Source organism: Erpetoichthys calabaricus, chromosome 8 (genome assembly GCF_900747795.2).
Source record: "Erpetoichthys calabaricus chromosome 8, fErpCal1.3, whole genome shotgun sequence".
NCBI classification, from domain to species: domain Eukaryota; kingdom Metazoa; phylum Chordata; class Cladistia; order Polypteriformes; family Polypteridae; genus Erpetoichthys; species Erpetoichthys calabaricus.
This window is the reverse complement of record NC_041401.2, coordinates 62,524,194-62,550,969: the sequence shown is the minus strand read 5'-3', so window position 1 is coordinate 62,550,969 and position 26,776 is coordinate 62,524,194. Positions and strand designations below refer to the sequence as shown.

At 41.7% G+C, this 26,776-nt stretch overlaps 2 protein-coding genes across 2 annotated transcripts in view; one reads left to right on the top strand and one right to left on the bottom strand.

Moving 5' to 3' along the window:
• LOC114655548 (multidrug and toxin extrusion protein 1-like) overlaps positions 1-22,240 on the bottom strand; it is a 276,585-nt gene extending 254,345 nt beyond the window's left edge. Inside the window, exon 1 of the mRNA XM_051930853.1 lies at positions 22,019-22,240. Coding sequence (XP_051786813.1) covers positions 22,019-22,147 — 129 coding nt within the window. The 5' untranslated portion in view covers positions 22,148-22,240. The remainder of the gene's footprint in view (positions 1-22,018) is intronic.
• Positions 1-26,776, top strand: part of nxn (nucleoredoxin) — a 337,134-nt gene that overhangs the window by 91,560 nt on the left and 218,798 nt on the right. The gene's annotated exons all lie outside the window — the stretch shown is intronic.

The window sequence follows — 26,776 nt, the reverse complement described above, 5'->3', positions numbered from 1 at the left end:
TAAAATCCTAAGCCTAAAAGTGCAATGATTTTGTGTAACAATTTTATGTGACATTTGTATGTCACGCTTTAAATCGTGCTTATTTTAAAACCTACATATATATGTTTGGTATCATTCTTTTCAGAATTTATCGAACTTTAATGTGATGTTGTTAGACTTTCAGATTCTTATTCTGTTTTTAAATTATAAACTAAAAAATATCAAGAGCTCATGTCTTGCAAGATGAGACTTTGTGCCAAAAGATTTAACCACGCCCGGGGCCGGAAATAAAAAACAAAGAGTAGGACAGTTGCTGTACAGGCTTTTAAATGTTTGAAGCACCGTGCAAGTTGCAGATCACATGGCACGGCAGCACCAGCAATCCAGCAGCTGATCGAGCAAAGAGGAGTTATAAAAAAAACTATTTGTTTCCCATTGTATCACCGTTAAAGAGGGGGTTTCGGAGGAGCGACCTCGTCTCCTTGGGGTGCGTTCAGCCCCCTCTTCACAATGCAAGTGACAGAGACGTGAAGTGGCTGGCGTGTAGCGCAGGCGGGGGGAGGCAGGGGGGGGCATTCGTTGGCGAGCGAAGCAAGCAGGGGGCAAACACCCTAGTGTGTATATATAAATGTAAAATTACTATAAAGTGAAAAATATGAAATGCCTTACAGTAAGGGGCATCCTGGCTCTCCTCTCTATTAGGCCACATCATTGTGTCCACATCACACCTGATGTCTTCCCTTCTTAGACACAGAGGGTAAAATCTTTCTGCATGCTGCACCCAGCCTCAACATGGCTCAGGTGTGACAGCCTCACAGCCAACATCCATTGCTTCTAGTTGGAAAATCTTATTATGAGGCTGTCGATCATACACCTTCCACCGCCAAGCTGAGAAGAATTCCTCAGTTGGGTTGAGGAATGGTGAATACTGTGACATGAACACCATTATCATTCCTCACACAGTTCGAGTGGTGAAAACTTACATTGTTCCAAATTACTACATGAAGTGCCATGTTGGTTCTCACAATCACCCTTTCATTTTTGGGAATAAGGGCATTGTAGAGCCCATCTAAGGACTGAAGAAGCCGGTCTGTGTTGCAGGGCCCAATGGCTGCAGCATAGTGAATTACCTCATGTTCAGCAGCATACATTGTGACAAACACAAAATTTTGTGGTGTCTCATCAGCCTCCACCTCAAGGAGGAGGTTAGGAGCATGCACTGATACAGCACATTGCCACACCACTACATGGCAATCCCAGATTAGGACTCGAGTGCAGATTAACATCATACCCAGGACAGAGCAATTGCAGGTTAAGGACCTTGCTCAAGGGCCCAACAAAGTACAGTAGAGTCACTTTTGGTGATTGCCAGTGCAACTCCCTAGCCTCAGAGCCACCACTCCACCCTGAGTATTCTCTGTAAAATCCAAAAAAAGTGTTCCCATTAGAAATATTTGACATAGTGTACCTTAGAAAAAAGGGAAAATATCTCTATATCCTTACCTGTACATACAGATGTCTAAGCCTTCTTACTCTCTCACTGTTTCTCTCAAATGGAACCTTGTACAGCTGTTTTGTAGAAAGAGCATGTCTTTTCAGGATCCTTTCTAAGGTGGAGAGGCTAACAGAAGAAAAGTTGTGAAAAATTCCATTGTCCTCCACAACAGCTTGCTGGATCTCTTTTAGCCTAATTACATTGTTTTCTCTCACCATGTCCAAAATTGCCATCTGCTGCCTGCGTGTCAAAAGTAGCCCTCTCCCACCAGAACGGGGCAGTGGTACTATTCTGACAATACAATGGTTATCAGTTTATCAATTGTTATACAGAGGTCACAGATTCTACTATTTACAGTAAGCTTCAGAAATGCAATGCATGGCACCAGAGGCTGCACCTGTTGACCAGCTTCAGCCAAACTTAGGTCATGGTTGATAACATGGTCCACAATTGTTGCCCTTATTTCATTAGACACCCTATGGTATCAATTCACTCATCTTCCTCTACTCCTGCCCCCGACTTTTCCTTGTCCTCTGTCTGCTCCTCTCCACACTGCCATACCACGCATTCGGACACCACGATTTCTCACAAAGCCTTGCTCTTGTACATGCATGACACCTTCTTCCTGCTCCATTTTCTGCACTATTCACTGGGTGAAACATGATCATCATATATGCTTGTGAGTAATTACTGCAGTGCCATGACATGCACCTGTGATACAAGTTTGAGAGCAGGTGTTTCTGTTTGTTTCAACTAAACCTCTTCTGAGAAAATGCACTTCTATTTGCTTTTGCAGTTTTTTTCAATTGCTAAGACAGATTCTGCAATACTAAAGTCGCATTCTCAAAACTCTTCATACAGTCACCACAACATCAGCTTATGTGGGCTAAACTGTTAAGCATTACAAAATGCATTCAATGACTAAATGCTACAAAATTCTCAGATTTCCGTCTCACTCAAAATCCATCAACATCAGAACGTCACATTTTCAGAGGCCATTTTGCACATGCCTACATACTCTCATCAAAACTGCTAATAAGACATTCAAAACTGAAATAGGACAATTTGCTAAATTACTATCAAGACCAAGCACAAATGTGTTATTACAGGTATTTGTTGTGCTGTGGAATAACGTCGCATTCCACCACTCCACTGCAGTCACAGAATGGTTTGCAGCACACCCAACGATGTCCTCATTATTTCTGCCACCACACCCCCCTTCCTGAACCCCATTGAGGAATTCTTTTCTGCATGGAGGTGGAAGGTTTATGACCACCGGTCACATGATCAGATGTCATTACAGGATGCAATGAATGCTGGATGCCAAGATATTTCTCCAGAGCAATGCCAAGGATGGATCAGGCATATGAAGAGATGCTACCCTCAATGTACTGCCAGAGGGGATATCAGATGTGATGTTGATGAGGACTTGTGGCCCAATCAATTGGAGAGGATGGGTTAGCATTATGGTTGTGGACCAACTGCAAGTGTGTGTGTATGTAGTTTAGGGCGCCCCCCAATATATATATATATATATATATATATATAATATTTATATATATATATATATATAATATTTATATATATATATATATACACACATATATATATATATATATATATATATATATATATATATACATACACACACACACATATATATATATATATTGTGGCAGGAGGCTGGGGGTCAGACCCAGCCGGGACGCCTGGAAGGACCAGAAGGGGATCTATATGTGCCCTGGGCCACAAGGGGGCAACCGCCCTGGATATCAGGGGGACCACGGGGAAGTAGCAGGGAGGCTCAAACCCGTGGGGGCCCGTGGCTACCACCAGGGGGCGCCCCAAGCCTCATAAAACCCGGGAGATCTACACTTCCGCCACACCTGGGAAGGTGGAGGAAGGATCTTCCAGCAACGCCCGGAGTGCTTCCTGGTGCTCATGCGGCACTTTCTGGTAGAGCATCAGCGAGCACCTGGAGCATGTCCGGGTGACTATAAAGGGGGCCGCCTTCCTACAGTCTTGGAGCTAGAGTCGGTAACAGAGCAGGATGAAGCTCTATGGACAGGAGGAAGAAAGGCGGCTCACGAACACTGAGAGAGAAGCCCACGGATAGGGGTGTTTGGTGCGGGAGCCCTGTGTGCTGTGTGGAACTGTGCTTAAATAAACCTGTGTGTTTTATAAAGTGCTGGTGTCAGTCTGATGGTGTTTGGGCAACCTCTCACTATATATATATATATATATATATATATATATATATAGAGAGAGAGAGAGAGAGAGAGAGAGAGAGAGATGTACAGTATATTTTGCTTCTATGGTATCTTCTGCAACGCTACATTTTTTGTTGGGTATATATATTTTTTTACTTTATGTTTATGAATTCATATTCTGTACTTACAGTAGACCACAGACGGGAATAAAGTCCATTGACATATACTGCTGCGTGGTTTGTTCATTCGTGGACATTTATTATAGAGAACAAACTTGTTCTGTTTTGTAATACAATGTTTGAGACAAATAATGTCAGTTACTTTATAGATGATACTTTCATGACAATCCATATTACATTTTAGGTAAAGCTGTCCATTGTTAGTGTTTTGTAGACCCTTTGCTTTGTGTGTGATATAGTGTTCTTCCAGAAGGACATAAAGTGCTGCTGTTTTGGTGCTGTAGTGCATTTTGGCGGAGGACATAACTGTTTGGTCAGGCTGTGTGTTGATATTGCAGACTGTATGAAGAGTTTTGAGAAAGTGACTTCAGTATTACAGAATATATCTTAGCAATTGAAAAAAAACTAATTGAAGGGCAATTCTACTACTAACACTGGCAGTGTGTAATTGGCTCTGCTCTTTCATACATATTTGAAAACGTTTTAAGTGATTTGATTGACAACAGTAATGCAGTGCTGGACAGTACTAAGGTGAGTGAGAGGTCAGGAGTTCTGACTGACAAAAGTACAAACTGTTTTGATGAGTTGTCACAGTCAGATGAGAAACACATCAACACAATGACAAAATGTCTTTAGTAGTGAAACGTGTGTAGACACAATGGCCGTTTGTACAAACACAATGAGAAATATTGATATAGGTGGAGAAATGCGCTGCCAATTTAAGAATTGCATTAAGAGTACAGTAATGAGCATGATATTCGTGATGTGAGAATTGCATCAAAGCGATCGAGAAAAACTGTAAGTCAAATGAGAAAAACATGTAGGAGTTGTCAGATGAAACATAAAACATAAAGAATGATTGTCATTCTATATAAATGTAATGAATTATTACTATTATTATTATTCTGTTATGGGAACTGTAGAAAGGTTTTTCTCAGAAACTGTACAAACAGGTGGATTTGAAGAAACAGCAAAAAGAGAAAACTTGTGAAAAACTGTGAATGTGTTAAAGATCAATCAAATAGCAAAAACTGATTCAGGAGATTAACTATGAAGAAGTTCAATAGGTCTTGGTTCTACATAAAAAAGCAAATTACTTGGATATGATGAAGTTCTGTTTGGCCTGTTGTAAATTTACTAAAGAAAGTTTAGTAATGTACCGCTGGCACTGAGTGCCAAAGTAGATCCTTTGCTCTTTACATGGCTCTTTAAGGTGGTTCACTATCCTTAAAAGGACTGGTCATAGTTGCTGCACTAGGTGAAATTCTTTTTGTGACTTTACAAGTTTGCATTTATGTGGGAACACCTGCCGCTGACTCTGAAGCTGCTCACTTGCATGATGGAATGCCAGCTCATACCAGAGGTGACTCCTCCCTGACTGATGCATCTTGTCAGTAATGTTACATAGCCCACCACTTCAAAGTCGCTGTCTCAGCAACCACTTCAAACTCTTTAAAATGGCACATGACTCTTCAAAATGGCATGTTGTGTTCATTTCCACTGCAGTTGAGATGAAAGCACATCAGCAGAGACCTTCAGAGCTTTATTGTCAGATGGTGCAGCAGGAATGTTGAGTTGCGTTGTCATGCAAAGCAGTAAAAGTGTAACACACTGCACTTCTATGTGGGGAACTGTCTATTTTAAGTGCACAATGAAACTGCTTGTGCAGAGCTCACAATGTACTGGTCTTTTGACTATATTCCTTCAAGGAGCTAACACGGAAAATGGAATTCCATGTCCAGCTCTCAGCATTGCGACTTTCCCTCCATTCTACACTTTAACACCTCTATGATCTTCCTCTTCCTTTGCCTGCACAGTTTTATTGTATGCCCTGCTTTATATTGCTCATATGGGGCCAGTGTAATCTTGATTTGAGACACTTTTTCCCGGCTCCCTGAGTTCAAAGCTCAACCAGGCCAATGAACCTTTTCAGATGGAGAAACAGTGGTGGAGCTGCAGAGGTAGCAGTCTCTTTGCTGTCTTCTCCATTTGTACTGATGCTGCAAATGGTATTGTGGATCCTGGATCTCAGCCTTGAGACTCTCCAGAAATTCCTCGGCAAGGCCATTGCAGGTCTCTACAGCACTCAGTGCTTTAAAAAATTAGGATGTAGCCATCACCCACGTTCTGCTTCTAAGACCAATGTAGCGCAGGCACTGAATGTCAGAATAAATCCTTTGCTCTTTACATGGTTCTTTTAGGCCATCATTACAACATCAGATGGAATTCTGTTTGCAGCTTTGCATAATTTCCATTTTTATTGGCTCTCCTACAGCAGTCTCTAAAGCTGTTCACTTTCATGATGGAATGCCAGCTCATAATATGAGTGACTCATCCCTGGCTGATGCACCTTGTCAGTACTCTTACAGTATAGTTGTTTAAAGAAATATTAAATGGATGTAACACAGGATTAAGAAAAACACGAGGAGGAGTTCTGGTAAGAAAAACTACAACATCTACCTTAGCTGAGGGACTCTGTCTCTGTAAGATACTGAAGTGAGAGAAACGGGGTCTTTCTTCAAAATAATTAAATATGGAAAAAGCATGTGAAAAAATTTTGAAGTTTATGGAAAGATAAGATTTACACAATGGGTAAAAGTATTACATAAAGACATAAGGAGTTGTATGAGTAAACAATGTATTGACTAAACCACTAGGGAGATTCATGTCCTGGGTATGACGTTAAACTACATCCGGCCCTGCAAGCGGACCTCCAACTTGCAGGGAAATCATGGGGCTTGGTGGCAGGATTGGCACTCCAGCCACAGTAAAAAAACTTCACAAAGCTCTGAGACTACAGAAAGGACTCCTTTTTGCTCCCTAAAGGAGTAGCTCTGCTGCAGCCACCCATAGAAAGGCTGCTCGCATCATGAAGGGGACGGGGGAAAGCCTTCGGGAGCCCTATCCCAGGAAGAGTTGCAACCATTGGAGAGCCAATAGTGTCAGGTCTGTTGGGGATCGGAACTGGTGTGGTGCTGAAACGTCACCCGCTGCACGGCAGCACATGGGTCCCAATTTGAGGCGGCCCATACGGGTGGGCGCATGGAACGTCTTGTCTCTCCGGCAAGATGATCATCTTCCTCTGCTGTCAAAGGAATGGCGGTACTCTCTGAGATACGCAGACCGGGGACAGGCCAGATCTCTGTAGGTGGATACACCTTTTATTGGTATGGTTGGTCTGACGGCTGTCATTCTCGGGGAGTAGCTGTTGCTGCAGTGGATTGGCTTCTTCCGATGGTGTCCGATGTCACTCCTTTCAACAAGCGTATTATGAGACTCAGATTACGGCACTCTTTGGGTGCCTTGTCTGTTGTCTCAGTGGATGCTGTGACCGCGGTGAGTGATGTCTTGGTGAGGGAGACATTTTATTCGCAGCTTCGCTCGGTGGTTGATGGGTGCCCACAGGGTGATACTCCTCTGGTCATGGGTGACTTCATTGCAGCCACTGGTACTGACAGGGTTGGCTATGAGGATTGTCTCGGTCCCCATGGGTCTGGTGACTGTGGTGAAAGTGGCTCCATGTTCCTTGAGTTTGCAAAAGGTCAGGGGATGCGAATTGCTGGATCCTGGTTCCAGCACCTTGAAAGGTGGTGCGGTAAAGGAGTTCGATCACATCCTCGTGAGCAGACCCTGGAGGCTCTTGCAAAACTGCAGGGTCTACAGAAGTGCCCAGTTTGTGAATTCTCATCACAAACTTGTTGTTGCTACTCTTTAGGATCCAGCTTAGGTCCAGTAGGTTACCACCTACTAGGAAAATGAGCGTGGACTTGCCCCGACTCCAAGACCAAGCTGTTTCTAATGAGTTTGCACGCAGTTTGTGTGAGGAACTTTCCGACTTGGGTACGACTGCCGATCCTAATGTGATGTGGAAGACCTTCCGTGACAAGACCCTGAAGGTTGCTGAGGGTTGTGTTGGTGTTACCGGTGTTCCCAGAAGGAGGTGTTTCATCTCGCAGGGCACCCTGGATGTCATTGAGAGGAGCCGCAGCGCATGGCTCAATGGCAACTCTGGTCTGAACCGGGAACAGAGAAGGATAGCTGTGAGGGCAGATAAAGATGCGTTTGTTAGAGGAATCTGTGAGCAAGTGACACACCATCTGTGGTCTAGCGACCCACGTCCTGCTTACAGGGGAATCAAAGCATTATGCACATCTGAACCTGTTACTCGGAGAGTCGCAGTCAGGGCGGCTGATGGAATGGCCCTTACGGATGACACTGCAGTTGTGACCCGCTGGGCTGGCTACTTTGAGCAGTTGTTCAAAGCTGATCCTCCAGCTAGGACGTTGGATATCTCTGGGTCTACGGTTCTTGATGCTGATCCTCCAATTAGCTGTGAACCACCCAATTTCACTGAGATTGCACAGGTGGTGAACGAGCTGAGGTGTCCGGGGTGAACTTTTCCTGGCTGGTGCTAAGGCTGTCCTCCTGGCATTGCAAGCAATCTTTGCTTCATCTCAACTGACTGGAAAACGGGACTTGTTGTCCCTATCTGGAAAGGGAAAGGAGATCGCTTGGATTGCAGCAACTACAGGGGGATAACACTGCTCTCGGTGCCGGGTAAAGTCCTTGCTAGGGTCATCCTCAATAGGTTCCGTGATCACTCGCTCACCTACCAGCGGCTGGAACAGTCTGGTGTTACGCCTAAGAAGTCTACCATCAACCACATCCTGGCACTGAGGGTTCTCATGGAGCGCAAACGCGAATATTGGCAGAGTTTCTTTGCAGCCTTTGTCGATTTTCACAAAGCATTCGACTTGGTTGATTGAGCTGCCCTGTGGGACATCCTGAGTATCCGCAGGATCCCCTCGAAGTTGCTGGATATCATGGCCGGCTTGTACGCTGGTACTGTGAGTGCTGTGCAGAGTGGAGGCAGGACCTCTGCGTCTTTCCCAGTTGATTCTGGGGTTCGTCGGGGTGTGTTCTTGCTCCTACTCTGTTCAATGCTTGTATGGACTGGGTGTTGGGCAAGGTTGTGGGGTCCAGCAGCTGTGGGGCATCTGTTAGTGAAGAAAGGTTCATGGATCTTGACTTTGCTTACGATGCTGTGATCTTCATGGAGTCAATGGAGGCTCTGATCAGGGCGCTTGAGAGACTAAGTGAGGAGTCTGAGTGTCTAGGCTTGCGAGTGTCCTGGATAAAAACCAAGATCCAGGCCTTTAATGACCTCTTGGGCACAGCCATCAACAGTGTGTCTATTTGCGGAGAGAGTGTTGACCATGTTGAGAGGTTTACTTACCTTGGCAGTGACATTCATGTCTCTGGTGACTCTTCCTATGAAGTCAGTAGACAGATTGGGAGAGCATGGGGGGTCATGAGGTCGCTGGAAAGGGGTGTGTGGTGCTCCCGATATCTATGCAAAAGGACGAAGGCCCAAGTCTTTAGAGTCCTGGTGCTTCCTGTCTTGCTATATGGTTGCAAGACATGGACAGTATCCAGTGACCTGAGATGAAGACTGGACTCCTTTGGTACTGTGTCTCTCTGGAAAATCCTTGGGTCCCGTTGGTTTGACTTTGTGTTGAATGAGCGGTTGCTCATGGAGTCCCGAACAAGGCACATTACCTGCATTGTGAAGGAGCGTCAGTTACGGCACTATAGCCATGTGGCACGTTTCCCAGAGGGTGATCCAGCTCGTAAGATCCTCATTGTTAGGGACCCGAGTGGCTGGACCAGACCAAGGGGTCGCCCACATAACACCTGGCTGCAGCAGATAGAAGGTCATTTCCAGAGGGTGGGACTGGACCACGTGTCTGCCTGGGGGGTTGCCAACCGGGATCCCAAGCTGTTTTGTCGTGTGGTGGATGTTGCAACGCACTGTACCAATGCATGCTTCCCAACTTGACTTGACTTGACTAAGGAGAAATAGCGCTGTTTACTTACTGTGTTGAACCTCTCTAAAATGTTGCAAGAAATGATACAAGGATACAAAAGATTGAGATACCAGACAGCAAAGGTCAAGAAGACAAGGTGTTTTGTACACGAATGACCTAAATATTCAAATATAAGTGTAGATAGGAGTGTAGATAAGGCAATACGTGTGCAGATACTTCTTATAACTGTAGCTATAAAATACAGAGAAAAATAAAGTGGTACTGTGAGGTAAAGAGAAAGAAAAAAATTTTAAAAGCAAAATATGTAAAGATGCAAAGATATAGTTAATGAATAAGGAGTTAATATTGGAGATAAAGCAGATGAAATTGAAAACTGAAGAAGTGCAAAGAGGGAGGTTAGAATGGGACAAAAAAGGAGTTTAATAGAGGAAGCAAACAGCTCTTAGTTTTTTTCAATTGCTAAGACAGATTCTGCAATACTAAAGTTGCATTGTCAAAACTCTTCATACTGTCACCACAACATCAGCTTATGTGGACCAAACTGTTAATCATTTCACTTTGCTTTCATACAAAATGCATTCATTGACTAAACGCTTCAAAATTCATGGATTTCTGTCTCACTCAAAATCCTTCAACATCACATTACATTTTCAGAGGCCATTTTGCACATGCCTACACCAAAACTACTAATAAGACATTCAAAACTAAAATATGACTGTTTGCTAAATTATTATTAAGATCAAGCACAAATGTGTTATTACAGGTATTTGCTGTGCTGTGGTATAACGTGGCATTCCACCACTCCACTGCAGTCACAGAATGGTTTGTAGCCCACCCAACGATGTCCTCATTGTTTCTGCCACCATACTCCTCCTTCCTGAACCCCATTGAGGAATTCTTTTCTTCATGGAGGTGGAAGGTTTATGACCACCGGCCACATGATCAGATGTCATTACAGGATGCAATGAATGCTGGATGCCAAGATATTTGACTGAATTTAGCAACCTTTTATCTGATTTGGCTATAAATTATGATCACACTAGCGGGCTCCGCCCCCTGCTCGCTTCGCTCGCCAACCCCTGGTGTTGGGGCATGACAAAGAGTGAGATGTATGAATGAGATATAGAATAGTGTGAAGGTGTGGATGATGCATATAGAAAGCAAACAATAAAGCGCTTGGCACAGTGTAATGGTTTATTGGAATATTTCTTTGTACACAACATTAGTAGTAAAGATGGTGTCTTGTCCTTGAATGAGTCTTCCATGAAATGGAGCATTTATAACTTTAACTTTAACGTCAGATGAACGTCGAACACGTGAGAAGGCAACATAAAGTTGTCCATGTCCAAAAACGGGTTCAGAGAGGTAGATGCCAACCTTGTCCATGGTTTGTCCTTGTGATTTGTTGATGGTCATGGCAAATGCAGGTTTAATGGGGAACTGTCGGCGTTTCAATGTAAAAGGTAATTCCAGGTCAGAATTTGTAAGGTTAATTCTAGGAATCAGAACAGTATTGTTAGCATGTGATCCTGTAAGAACTGTCGCTTGAATAAAATTGTGTGTCATGGTATTGATGACTAAACGTGTGCCATTGCATAAACCCTGTTTAGTGTTAAGGTTTCTTAATAGCATGATTATTGTTCCGTTTTTAAGGCTAAGACTGTGTTGTGGTAATCCGGCTGGGTTAATAGTGTTCAAATATTCTAAGGGTAAATTAAGATGGTCATTGTCGTCAGCAAAGTCAAGTTTGTCAGAGCTTAGAAAGAGCCGTGCCTCTCCAGGAAGTAATGAAATGACCTGGTTATTAATGTGATTAACATTAATATTTTTTGGACATAATATAGTCCGTTGTGTTAAAAGGGGTATTTGGTCTAATGAGATTACTGTTCCAAATATCTCCGTAAGTAAGTCGTCGCAGATAAAGGGTTGAGGAATTGTAATAATATCTGGGTGAAGTACATCTGTATTGGTGAGTGTACCATCTCCCAGTTGTAATAAGCAATTGTTATATTCGGGATCTGGACATCGCATGTTTTGTACTAAGTGTATATTTTGAAAGCAATGCCAATTGTCCGCGTAACATTTTTTTGAATTGCGTTGTAGGTGCCGACGTGATTTTTTTTTTTTTTGATGCGGGTGCGTGTTTGTGGTCCCGTTACTCGAGCCGTCTAGTTTTGTACCCGTGATCGTATCATTAGGAATATGGATAAGTAATAAGGAGGATTGCACTCACTGTTAATATGCGGACTGTTCGTTTCTTCGTATTATCACCAATCAGGTCTCGCGCCTGTATATGTATTGTAGTTAGGGTTACCACTTTTAATACAAAAAAATAAGGGACGCATACTGCAGCGGGTGCCACATCCCAGTGCCAACACTTTGCAGACTCTACTTAAAAGACCCGCCCTCCTCACTGGACAGTTAAAAAGACCAATCAAACTAACGATGACATCAAGTATTACCCAATCAAAAGTAGGAAAGGAGGCATCTTCATAAAATGCGAGTGGAATGATTTGCATGAGACGCTGCTTTAAAAAAAAATGATAAAAAAAATACGGGACAAATCCCGTCCAGTATTGATTCAAAACGGGACGCGCAATTTCATTCTGAAATACGGGACGATTCCGTATTTTAAAGGACGGGTGGCAACCCTAATTGTAGTTCGCTCTCTTGTTGTTTATGTATGACGTCGTCGCGTATTTTAAGGTGGACTGAACAATAGCTGAGCGCATGGGCACTGTCTAAAATCTCCTCCTAATAACAGTACCTTTCCTCCAAAGGGAATATTATTATTTATCAACGTTTGTAGAAGTTTATCAATGGTGTTGAGTAAGTGAGTGGATGCCATTGTAAATTCATCTATAATTAATAGTGTGGCAAGACGGATGTCACGTGCATTGTTACTGTTCATTTTCATAGTGGACACCGCTGTTTATGTGATTGGGACCGGTATATTGCCTTTTGGTGGCCTGATATTTACTCCGGTATATGCAAAAGCAAATGAACTATTGTAGGATCTAATGCAGTTCGTAAAGTTTTTACTTTCAGGTACTTTGTTAGTTAGAAGCTTCTGTAGATATGCAGGATATGAATGTAAAGGAGGCAGTCTAATTTGACCCTTGTGACAACAACGTGTAAATTCATTACTTGTATTGCCAGTTGTTTCTTCAGGGAAGTTAAGTGAATGACAATGATTGCAAATGACATTCATTAATGCCAATGAATTTTCATGCCCGTGATCGTGTATTCATGACTTGTTTGTTCTTCAGTGTGAGAAATATGGATAAGTAATAAGGAGGATCGCACTCACTGTTAATATGGAGCCTTTTCTGCAGTTGAACGGTTAATAGTGCTTCATTGTAAGGAGATCCACCTATGCTGCATAGTGTGAAGGTGTTGAGATGACGTATGTTTAATACGGACGGTTCCTTCAGAAATGGGGCTTTGGGTGTCCCTTCTTATTGATGTTAGTGTGTTTGTGGGTCTGAATTGTCGTTTTTGTGAACGTTTCGTGTGCCATGTCCGTAGTCTGTACCATTTCGTGTCTAATGGGCTTTGTGTGGCGGTCACGGCTTCTTTTTTTTGGTGTGCTAGGAGCTTGTTGAATCCTCCTCTTTGTGTGCGTTCCGTTTCGTGTGCAATGGCATTCGTGCGGCGCTGTGTGCTTTGCCAGCATCTGAGGAGGGGTGGGGGGGATGTTGCTTGGAGGGGGTGGTGGTACTGGTGGGGCGCGAGCGTCTTTTTTTTTTTGTGTGCCAGGGGCTTGTTGAATCCTCCTCTTTGTGTGTGTCCTGTCCGTTGCTTGTAGGGGGGGGGTGCGGCTTCTTTTTTTTGTGTGCCAGGGGCTTGTTGAATCATCCTCTTTGTGTGTGTCCCGTCCGTTGCTTGTGGGGGGGGGGGGGGTGCTTGGAGGTGGGTGTGGGATTTGTGGGGCGCTGTGTGCGTCGTCAGCGTTTGACTCCTTTTTTCTGTGCTGACTCCTTTTTTCTGTGGTCGCAGCGCCTCATTTCTTTGACTCCTTTTTTCTGTGCTGACTCCTTTTTTCTGTGGTCGCGGCGCCTCATTTCTTGGGGCGCCTGCGCAGTACGTCTTTTGCGTCTACGGCCCATGGCCGGATGTCCCTGCGTCCATCCGGTTTACCATTCTCGGTTAGTAATGTAGATAGTACTGATGGGGGATTTTAATGTACACATTGATGTGGAAACTGACTCTTTTAGCAAATGTTTTACTTATTTGTTAAATTCAGTAGGATTTTGTCAGATTGTCAAAGGTCCAACTCATAATCATAACCACACATTAGATTTAATTATAACTTACAAAGTTGAAATTCAAAATTTAAATATTACTCCATTAAATTAAGTTATTTACGATCACTAATTAATTACATTTGATTTAGTTCTGCCCTTGCCAACACACTCACAGATTAAAACAAAGACAGTGAGACATCTAGATTGTAATTCTGCTTCAAAATTTATAGATACTTTGAGTAAATCGAGTGTAATTGTGGAAAACCATTTAGATCAGTTAACATCAAATGTAAACGTGGAAAACAATTTAGATCAGCTAACATCACATTATAATGTGACCTTGAGAGATGCTCTGGACGCAGTGGCTCCCCTTAAACAAAGTGATCAAAGCACATAGAAACTCTCACTGGTTTAATGAAAACACTCGAGCTCTTAAATTAGAGTGTCGAAAACTGGAGCGCAGATGGAGAACAACAAAGCTACATGTCTTTCAAATTGCATGGACAGAGAGTGTTAAAAAAATATAATAAAAGCTCTCTTTAAAGCTCGCTCAGAATACTATTCTACAATAATAGATAGCAATAATAAAAATTGTCAGGTACTGTTTAGAACAGTTGCTAAATTAACAAATGGGAATTCAGATCTATAATGCAAAATACGAACAGATATTTGCAGTGCAGACTTTATGAACTTCTTCAATGAGAAAATTAAAAATATAAAGATCCCAGATCTCAGCATCACAGTACAAACCACATAGTAGCTTAGCAGACCCTGCCTCACATTGCATTCAACACTTTAGTAATTTTAATCCTCTGAGCAGGAAGTCTTAACTTTAATTTCTAAAATGAAACCCACTACCTGTTCCCTAGATCCAATGCCAACAAAACTAGTAAAAAGTGCAATGGGTGTTCTTGCAGCGCCTATTCTAAACATTATCAATAGTTCCTTATTGCATGGCACTGTACCTGATGCACTAAAAGTGTTGGTCATTAAACCATTACTTAAAAAGTCAGACCTAGACCTACACATACTAAATAATTATAGGCCTATTTTAAATTTACCCTTTCTCTCTAAAAAACTAGAAAAAGTAGTCGCCAATCAGCTTCAGTCACACCTTACCCATTACAATTTGAGAAATTCCAGTCTAGTTTCCACACTGGTCATAGTACAGAAACGGCACTAAAGCGGGTTGTAAACGACATTCTGGTATCCTCTGATGAAGGAAACTCCACTGTAATCATGTTGTTAGACTTAAGCGCAGCATTTGACACCATTGACCATTCTATTTTACTGCACAGGCTAGAACGCCTGGTTTAGTTCTTATTTATCAAATCGATTCCAATATGTACAGAAATGTGCTGACAGTACTCCATCATTATACACAGAAGTGAGATATGGTGTCCCACAGGGCTCAGTACTGGGACCTTTACTTTACATGCTTCCACTGGGATCTATCATTAGGAAACATAATGTTAATTTTCACCCGTATGCAGATGACACCCAGTTATACCTTTCATTTAGATCAAATTAAGTTTCTCCGATGTTGTCTTTAATTAGTTGTGTTAGTGAATTAAAGGAGTGGATGGATGAGAACTACTTGTGTTTAAACACAGATAAAACAGAGATGTTAATTGTTGGAGGGAATGACGCTGATCACAACAATATTTTGTCATCATTTAACTCAGTTGGAATCACCATTAATTTTACTGAATCAGCCCACAATCTAGGAGTTATCTTTGACTCTAGCATGTCATTTAAAGCGCATATTACAAAGTTGTCCAAATCATGTTTCTTCCATCTTAAAAATGTTGGGAAATTAAGGCGCTTTCTATATAAACAGGATTCTGAGAAATTAATTCATATATTTACTTCTAGTAGAATTGACTACTGCAATGCGGTGTTCACTGGATGTTCAAACTGTTCTTTATACAGCCTCCAGTTAATCCAAAATGCTGCTGCAAGAATTATTACAAGAACAAGAAAGTATGAACACATAACACCAGTTCTTAAATCCTTACAAGTTCAGGGCAGATTTCAAAATCCTCCTTTTAACATATAAAGCATTAAATGGCCAAGGTCCGGCTTACTTGTTTGAACTTATCATGACTTACAAACCAGAGCGCACATTAAGATCTCAAGATGCTGGTCTGCTTATGATTCCAAGGATTAATAAAATAACAGTGGGAGGTGAAGCTTTTAGTTACAGGGCCCCTAAACTGTAGAATGGTCTTCCTGCCACTATAAGAGATACCCCATTGGTCTCAGCTTTTAAATCCCGGCTGAAGACTCACTACTTTAGTTTAGCATATCCTGACTAGAGCTGCTGATTAACTGTACAGACTGCATCTCTGTTGTTAGTCATTAGCACCAAAACATAAGTAACATGATAGTTATAATTTGTTACTAACTCTCACCTATTCTGTTTCTCTTCTTGGTACTCAAATGTGGCACTTGGTGCCACGGCCCACCTGCCAAGTTGTTTTGCCTGCCTAAGGTAAAGTCATCCCTAATAGAGGATCACAGGAATCATGGGGTAGAGGGGTCCTTTCATCGGACTGGCTGGCCAAGCAATGTTTCAGCTGTGGAATGGCCAAATGGGGGAGGCAGCTTGATGGCTGTGGTCTCCAGGACTCTAAACAAATCCAAATCATATTATGTGATATCATCTACAGTGATCCCTCGCTATATCATGCTTCGACTTTCGCGGCTTCACTCTATCGCGATTTTTTCTCATACACGCTTACGTCACTACGCATGCACTTTCTGAGAACATTTATCTAAGCCCCACGATGGCTCCTAAACGTGCTGCTTTTTCTAAGCCTTCTGACAATGAAACTAAGCGCCGGAGGAAGATGCTTACCATCCAGGAGAAGGTGAAACTCTTGGATATGATCAAAGATGGCAATACCCTACAAAAGCCTCCTCATGCATATGAAAAGACAGCACCAGCAACTGCCTATCAAGATGTTCTTCAGCCGCGCACCCAGACACCCACTGCCTACTCCTAGTACTCCTTCAGCGGAAGAAGACAACAACGCACCTGCTGAAGATACTGCACCACCTTGTCACGCTTGGGTCACAGATTTGCACAGAGACAGAGGAGGTTGTAGAAAAAAAAGAACTTTATTCAAAGCACTGCAAACAAACATTTGTCTCTTTTCAAAAGTTTAATCGTGCTCCATGACAAGTCAGAGATGACAGTTCCGCCAGGAGCAGAGAATGTCTGCGAGAGAGAGAGAGAGAGAGAGAGAGAGAGAGAGAGAGAGAGAGAGAGAGAGAGAGAGAGAGAAACAGAACAACCAATTCCAAAGCTGAGAGGCGCTGCACAATACTTATAAGTAAGCAGAGTACCGTGTGAGAGGTTTATCGCACGTTATAGCGCAAGTAAGAAGGGTAAGGAGCAATGTGAAGGTAGACTGTCAGCTGTTTCAGGGGTTTTCCCAGGGGCGTCTGTGTCCTCTGAGGGTGCGATCAGCGCTCCAGCTTACAACCTGAAGACTCTCCTACTGAGCTCGTGCCTTCATATGTTAGTGGTTGTTTGTAAGAACTGTGTGTGTGTGTAATTAAATGTACAGTACAATAATAATATGATATTTGTAACGTCTAATATGTCTTATTTTCTCTTATTTTGTCTAATATATTGGGTAATACGAGTGTAATGGTGACTAAAGGGTGTTATTTCTTGTCTAGAGGACTCTAATAATGTTAAAAAACGTAATTAGAAGGTCGTAAACAGGTTTTCTATAACTGTGAAAATATTCGATTTATAAATAAAGAATCCTACTTCGTGAAAATTCATTTATCGCGGTAGAGTCTGGAACAGATTAACCGTGATAAACGAGGGTCCACTGTACTGTTAAATTCTGGTCCATGCTTGTAAAATTTTTATTATTATACTGTATTGAGGATTTGTTCTGTTCTGTGTATTGTGTTGTATTGACCCCCTTCTTTTTGACACCCACTGCACGCCCAGCCTACCTGGAAAGGAGTGTGCAGTTAGCATGTGAGTTTGTGAGATGTACCTTGTGAAAGCCGGCACTACACTAGAGAAAGTTTAAGTTTGTGCGTTTGTTGACCAAATAACCACACATTCTCTCCTACCTGTACAGTTGTTCTACTTCATGTGAATTTCTGGCATTTCAACATTAAAGCAATGTTCCTGAAATGGTTGGATTAGTTCCTGTGTTCTAACCAACACACCACAGCAAGTCTGCCTTCTCAACTTCCTTTCCAAATATATATATACAGTATATATATGTACACACACAGTATACTTTACTTCTATGGTATTTTCTGCAACACTACATTTTGTGTTGGGTGTATATTTTTTTTACTGTAGATAGATAGATAGATAGATAGATAGATAGATAGATAGATAGATAGATAGATAGATAGATACTTTATTAATCCCAATGGGAAATTCACAATGTATGATTATGAATGAATATTCTGTACTTACAGTAGATCACAAACAGGAATAATGTCCATTGACATATACTGTTGCGTGGTTTGTTCATTCCTGGACATTTTATAGAATACAAACTTGTTCTGTTTTGTAATACAATGTTTGTGGCAAATAATGTCAGTTACTTTACAGATGATACTTTCATGACGATCCATATTATATTTTAGGTAATGCTGACATAAAGTGCTACTGTTTTGGTGCTGTAGTGCATTTTGGCGGAGGCTTGACTGTTTGCTCAGGCTGTGTGTTGGTATTGCAGACTGTATGAAGAGTTTTGAGAAAGTAACTTCAGTATTGCAGAATCTGACTTAGCAACTGAAAAAAACTGTAATTATTATTACCTTTAAATTGTTCTTTATTTAACACTAATAATTATTACATTTATGTATTTGTTTTAGAGTGTGTCATTATTGCTTCTCAGTTGTACAGTTAAGACTTTTTTTACATTTTACCATTCTTATTTTTCTAAATGTTCTTTATTTAATATTAATAATCATTACATTTGAATTGTTCTTTATTTGTTTAACACTAATAATTATTACATTTATGTATTTGTTTTAGAGTGTGTCGTTATTGCTTCTCAGTTGTACAGTTAAGACTTTTTTTTACATTTTACCATGCTTATTTTTCTAAATGTTCTTTATTTAATATTAATAATCATTACATTTGAATTGTTCTTTATTTGTTTAACACTAATCTTTATTACGGTTTTGTATTTGCTTAAAAGCTTGTTGCTATTGCTTCTCAGTTGTACAGTTAAGACTTATCTTTTGCCATGTTTATTTTTCTTACTGATCTTTATTTAACACAAATCATTATTAGATTTATGTATTTTCTTAACCCAGTTCAGGGCTGGCGAGAGTGCGAGCCTATTCTGACAATGTAAAGTTCAACACACGTGCCAACAACATACTGTTAGTCCATCACAGGACCTCTTTACGGCAGCCCTATATGCACCAATAGTATGCAGGTATGGCAACATCAGCTAACTTAATACATGCATCCTTAAGGTTAAAATCTACAAATCCAAACAAAACTCCATGAGGGCACAGGCACAACCTGTAAACTATACAGAGGCGGATCCAATTTGAATTGGATCCCAGTTCAGTTGAGAATGTTATATTACAAACTCATGCAGATGTACAATATAAATCCAGATTTATTGCAGTCTAACGACTGTACACAGAACATATATTTTGCAGTTACAAGACATGGGATTACTCTTATTACTAGAAAACGACTAATCACTGTGTGCCAGTTTTTATTCAACTGCCTTAAGATGAGACTCTGAGTAATATTTTACTGTTTCATCACTTTTCCATTAACTTTACATTCATTGATCTTCTTTTAGCCTATCCAAGTCAGTCATTTTATTGTCTAGTCTGCAACTTAAATATTGGCATTGGACAGGCAGCAGATAAACTAAGGATGAACTGGAAAGGAGAAAGAAATCTTTGAACGGGATATTTAGTTAGTAAGCAGTTTCTTTATAGTGAAGCATTGCCTCTTGCCATGAAGCTGCATCTGTTCCTTTCTGCAACCAATGATTATGTTCCACAAGAACATCACGAAACAACAACAGACAACTGCACAAGTTTATCTTTGACCTGTAGGAGGTCAATGTGGAGGTTGTGGAGGTTGGTGCTGCTAGAATGTAGATGTTTATAGGTTCATAGGGTCATTACTGTCACATGTACAGAGTAGAATGAGATTCTTGCTTACATGTTCTAATTAACATGTCACATATTGTCACTCTCTGGAACTATGATTAGTGAGCAGACCTCAATGCAGATGGAAATAAACTTCCACCCATTCATCTGTCTGTTTTCTAGGCTACTTATCCATTTCTGGGTCACACAGAGGCAGTGGCTAACCTGGACACACAGACTGGAAGGCTGGAGCCAGCCAGGGACTGAACGCTCTCCGTAATCACACACACTAACCAGGTTTAGAATTGCTATTGATTTTAACCTTAAGAACAAGATATTCTTGTCAGCAGTCTTGAGAATTGTTAACCCTTTTTAAAACTTTTAAAACTGCCCTTGGTTCAGTCATATGGTATTAGCCTGCAGATATGACCTACTGTGTTAGCCATAGAACTGTCTTTTTATCTTATTTTTTCTTATTTTTTTTTTCATGCAGTAAGCTAAAGTATATGCTGTAAATTTTCAGAAAACTATCATCTATGCAGTTTTACTCCAATAAATGCAAACTGGAACAACAGTTGAAAGGCAATAAATTCCTGCTGGACTGAAACTTTATTAGAATACATAAAACTGATTCCCTGAAATTAGATAAATTGAGAGAGAATATTTAGCCAGAGGAATTAAGAAACATTTCATCTCTTGTGAATTAATCAGTCAATCTTTGTTTTAAAACTTCACAGAAGGCACCATCACAAAAACAAAATTCCAAGTGACAAAACATAATTCAAGGCCGCTACAATAAAAATGTCAATTCCAGCACATCTCATGTACTCAAACATCTGCACAGTGGGAGGGAGCCCATGCTGTTATACATTATTAACAGACAGACCATGCAATCCGAAGAGAAAATATCCTGTAGTTTGCCTCGCAGGATAATTCATAGATATAATAAATCGCCAACAAATTCAAGACGTTAATTACACAGCGGTACAGAGGTTAGTAGAGTTACTATCAGAACAAAAAGTTACTATAAAAGTCAAATGACAACTATCCAGTGCAGAGCCGGACACGTTTTAAACCGATAAACCAGGGTGGCTCAGAAACCGCAAGGTCCCTCTCGGGAGTGCGAATACACAGCGTCAAATGTGCACATACGGCTCCCCGGAAAAGTAAAGTAAAATTGGAAACTTGGATATTACATTCATTTAATAGGCCGATATCTCGACGTTACACGAACACCGGCCAGGATTACATGCTGTTCTTAATGTCGGATTTACTCGGTTACAACGTGTCTAAACTGACCCGGTGTACATCGATTTGATCTGCGTCACACCAGCCTCCCAACTGGGTCTGAACCCTGCCTTGTCCACGAAGTTACTGGCATAGCATGTGCCTGCCATCCACTCCGCTGTGAAAACGATGCCTTCCGTGAATTGATGGATTGCAGGATTGTTATGGACAGCTGCGAATACTGAAACAGCGTGCAAGCGACAGGCGGCGGACTTTCATTCCAAGTATGTCGTAATCGTGTTCATCGTGGGAGTTTGTGACTGGGCAGTGACGATGTACCGTACCCACAGATATGTGAATTCTCAGCTAAGCAGAATATCATGTTGAGCTCAGACCACCACAATAATATGCTATCGACTATACTGTTACTTGTTGGGTTTTTGACTTTGTGACACCACACCTCCTCAATATAATATTTCAGATTCCCCTCTTGGCATTTTCCGAGGTTGAATTTAGCCGAGTGATCTCTAGTGAGCCAGCGAATGAGCGACATCTCGGCAACAGCACACGAGCTACGTACAGTACTTAGGTTAGGACGCTATGATTGACGGGTTCGTGCAACAAAGAAACATAGAATCTCGAAAGCGATGATCAGCTAATGCAATAGTTTGCTAGAACTACAACGAGTATACTTTATGAATCGTGTTCATAAACGCGTCACATTATAATGCTTTCTTACCATTGGCACAGCCAACTGCGTCAGTTGGTAAAACTCTTCCTTGGCATTTCTGGGGATGAAAGTGCTCAAAACCCGCAAACAGTGTTGACGTGAAGATGTAGGTTCGGGACTGTCGTTCAAGTGATCCATTTCAGCTTCTGTTAATTCAGTATGTTTGGTCTTTGTGTAACACTGAGACCGGCCAATGTAGTACGGCTATAGTTATCATCAAAGCAACAAGTGATGAAACAAACTCATACTCCACTATCCCCGGGCCACGTGATGACACTGCAGTCATTGTGATTGAGGTAGACTTGTGATATGTTCAAAACTCCACCCTTTAGCATTTCTTAACGCGAGTGGATAAATGAGATGGGCGTCAGAATGGACTTTCAAAATCGCTTCTTTAAGTGTGTGTTTTTATGAAACGAACTTTAGTGTCCTATTAGTATAGCTTTATCTTCCTTTCTTCTCAGTTATAGCCTGGCGGAGAAAATATATGCACATAACCAAAAGGAAAAATGTGGCACTGCTCCTGGACATCGTTACCGACCTCCGGTCCGCTCTCATTATTAGTGAACCCTCTCCACGAGTCTATTTTAGATTTCACATACCGCATTCCAAACACAAGCGTGTAATACTGATTGTCCATTCTCTGTGTGAACGACTGTCGCTATATGCAGGGCCGGATTTATATGAAAAGAGGCCCTAGGCTATTCCACTTATGAGGCCCTTTCACCTTCCATTTTAAAGTTTGTAAATTACATGAGAGATAATAAAATTTTGCTAACAATTTGAATGTAGGCCCCTCTTGATCTTGAGGCCCTAGGCTGAAGCCTAGTTAGCCTATAGGAAAATCCGGCCCTGGCTATATGCACAACCGGGACTGGCGGCTCGACGGCGGGGTTTCCTCATGTCATACCTCAAGTGCTGCCGGTCCAAGCAACCCACAAATGGCTGAATGGATGGCTGAATAATCTTACGCGGTGTAGGGCAGTGTTGGCTCTTAGAGTCAGTATTGTTGCATGTACAGCGTACATTTACATTCATACCTGAATGTGCTTGTCAGCATCCTCATATCCATCCATTTCCAAAGCCCGCTTATCCAGAGCAGGGTCGCAATGAAGCTGGAACCTATCCCAGCATGCATTGCGCTTAAGGCAGGAACAATCCCTAGACGGGTCGCAGTCTGTCATAGGGTGAGCACACACACAGACACACACACCAGGGCCAAGCTGGCCCTGTGTTAGCCCTGATAAACATATAAAACACTGGTGCAATAATAGATACTTGAGTGAATATTTGGTAATGATATACGAACGCAAGAACACATTATTACTAAGAAGGGAGCTATTGAAAATATAAACAAGTTAAACAAATTAAGGGATGAAAATAATTAACACGCAATTCAAAATCCGGGGAATAATTGTTGCAGATAGCTCTAAGGACGTGGGTTGGACTCTCAGCCTAATAGATTTTGATTTTTTCATCTAGGGTATTACTTTGTGTCCTATAAGGGTTACTGTGCAATGTCATTTATTCAAAATACTCACCTCTCGTGGGCACCAAACGACTGAGCAGGACACATAACGGAAAAGTTGTGTTGAGAAAAAAAGTGTAATTAAGTTATTGTAACGTAGTACTAGGGTGTTGTACCGTGTTAGCCATTATGAATGAGCTGAGAAATCAAGAAAAATGACACCTTTTATTGGCTAACTAAAAAGATTACAATCCTCGAAGGCTTGCATATTGTAATCTTTTTAGTTAGCCAATAAAATGTGTCGTTTTGCTTGACTTCTCACTGTATTGTAACATAGAGAGCGACATTAAAATGAGAGCCACATAGCACCACCTAGTGTCCTCCAATAATTCTTTACGCTTACTGAGGAGTTCAGCTATCATTTGGATCATCAAACATACAGTGTGTACTTTCTTAAAAGTAACAATTTTTAATGTCTTTTCATGGTTCTTTATTGGGTTTGGGTTCCTCATAGAACTATTATTTGACAAAGCACCATTTCTGGGAATGATTCTTTAAATATGAAATTATTTTTTTGTGCTTTGACAAACTTCTTAATGTTTAGAAGAAACCATAAGTCTTTAATGTATGGAAGGCTGCCTAGCAGGACTCACTAACAGACTGAGTAAACCAGGACTAAACCTGTGCTATTGCATGCAGCGAGAGAATAACCCATTGGTATTTCACAAATCTGTTGCCATTCATGCTTATTTATGATGCTGGTTACAGATTTAAATAAACCAAGTTTCTTTCTGGAGCCTTCATCTGGATGGGTCTTTTCAGAAACATAGATAGTTCTCCTATGGCATTAGTCTGAGGAACCATTCTGGCACCTTTATTGATAAGACCATAGGAGAGAGGAGAAATCAAGATTAGCAGACCCAGTCCTAAAATCCCAAAGAAGAACTCACCTCAAGTTCTCCACTTTACCTTTGGTTGTGTTTCTCACCTTAAGTCACACTTGGAACTTCACCATGTACTGTGATTCTGAACTAACATCCATCCATCCATCCATTTTCCAACCCGCTGAATCCGAACACAGGGTCACGGGGGTCTGCTGGAGCCAATCCCAGCCAACACAGGGCACAAGGCAGGGAACCAATCCTGGGCAGGGTGCCAACCCACCGCAGGACACACACAAACACACCCACACACCAAGCACACACTAGGGCCAATTTAGAATCGCCAATCCACCTAACCTGCATGTCTTTGGACTGTGGGAGGAAACCGGAGCGCCCGGAGGAAACCCACGCAGACACAGGGAGAACATGCAAACTCCACGCAGGGAGGACCCGGGAAGCGAACCCGGGTCCCCAGGTCTCCCAACTGCGAGGCAGCAGCGCTACCCACTGCGCCACCGTGCCGCCCTGAACTAACATTCACATCTATAATTATCCATCCATCCATCCATTTTCCAACCCGCTGAATCCAAACACAGGGTCACGGGGGTCTGCTGGAGCCAATCCCAGCCAACACAGGGCACAAGGCAGGGAACCAATCCTGGGCAGGGTGCCAACCCACCACAGGACACACACAAACACACCCACACACCAAGCACACACTAGGGCCAATTTAGAATCGCCAATCCACCTAACCTGCATGTCTTTGGACTGTGGGAGGAAACCGGAGCGCCCGGAGGAAACCCACGCAGACACGGGGAGAACATGCAAACTCCACGCAGGGAGGACCCGGGAAGCGAACCCGGGTCCCCAGGTCTCCCGACTGCGAGGCAGCAGCGCTACTCACTGCGCCACCGTGCCGCCCATCTATAATTATTCTATTTTTTAATTTGTATAATAAATTTGTAAATTTGTGAAATATTACTTGTGGTAATATTGCATTCACACTCTTAAAAATAAAGGGGCCAGAGTATTTCTTTGGAACAATGCCTTAGAGAAACCATTTTTGGTTCCCTAAAGAACCATCCACATTAATATTCCAGAAAGCTCTTTTATTTATTTTGATTCTTAACAAGCACCATAAATAACCAAGAACAGACAACAACAATGTTATAACATGGGTTTCTGAGTTTAAAAGGACTCTTTCTGCATATAAAATCACAGGCTAAATTCAGATTTTCTTGCTTTGTCACTATCTGCTCGGTAGCCTACTATTAAATGAAGATTTCTTATTTTTCCACATGTTAGGAACTTTATCAAAGGACAAAGACACAATTTCATTTGCAAAGAACCATCACAAAATTAAATGGTTATTTGTCAAGTAATGGTTCTATGAGGAACCACATAACCCATTGAAGTGTCATTTTAGAAGATTTATTTTTAAGAGTTTACATACTTACTGTGAGAAAGTAGAGGCAGAGTGCTTAAATAAAACGGTAAATAAACTTCTACTGCCATGCAGCCTTTACATTTGATTACTTTTACCCTTCTTCCTAAGCAAAGAGGGAGCCTCACAATATGAAAAGAAGCCTGATCTGAGCTCTCGGTACAGCTGATAGTAAGAGTCGCATAGCATGATGAGAATTAGTAAGGTTATACTGTAAATAAAGTAAAAACTTACCCCATCTGTTTGTGTGTTTTACAACTACTGTATTTCTCCATATTCAAAATCCTATATTGATTGCTGTCTTAATCTTGTGAACAAATTTATAATTCACAGCCCAATAGTTCACCCACCTCTGATTATAAAATCAAGAAATACAATAATATTGAGTGAACAAAGCTAAAAATGGGAAGTGGACAACATGACTGACAGTTGTCCTCAACGTTTCATTCCAGAAGATTGTTTCTGCAGTGGACCAAATATGTTTAAATATCCAAATGCTTGAAGCACAAACCATGCATAAAATAACATTCTCAATCCCACAGAGTCCAGTTCAGGGTAGCAGGGACAAGAAGACTAAGAAGCAAGGAAGGCACCAACCCTGGACAGGAGCCACCCATTTGTGCATGGACACAAGCACAGGGCCAGTTTGAGGTTGTCTTCAATGATGTGGATGAAACCAGACTAGCCATCCATCCATCCATTGTCCAACCTGCTATATCCTAACAATGGGTCACAGGAGTCTGCTGGAGCCAATTCCAGCCAACACAGGGCGCAAGGCAGGAACAAATCCCAGGCAGGGCACCAGCCCACCGCAGGAAACCAAACTACCTGCATGAAAACTCACTAATGGGAAGAACATACAAACTCATGCAGACAAAACCAGGAATGGGATTCAAACCCAAGAAATGGGATCCATGAAATGATAGCAATGAGTAGTAAAAATGTTAGGTGTGCCACCATGACTCCCACAAAGT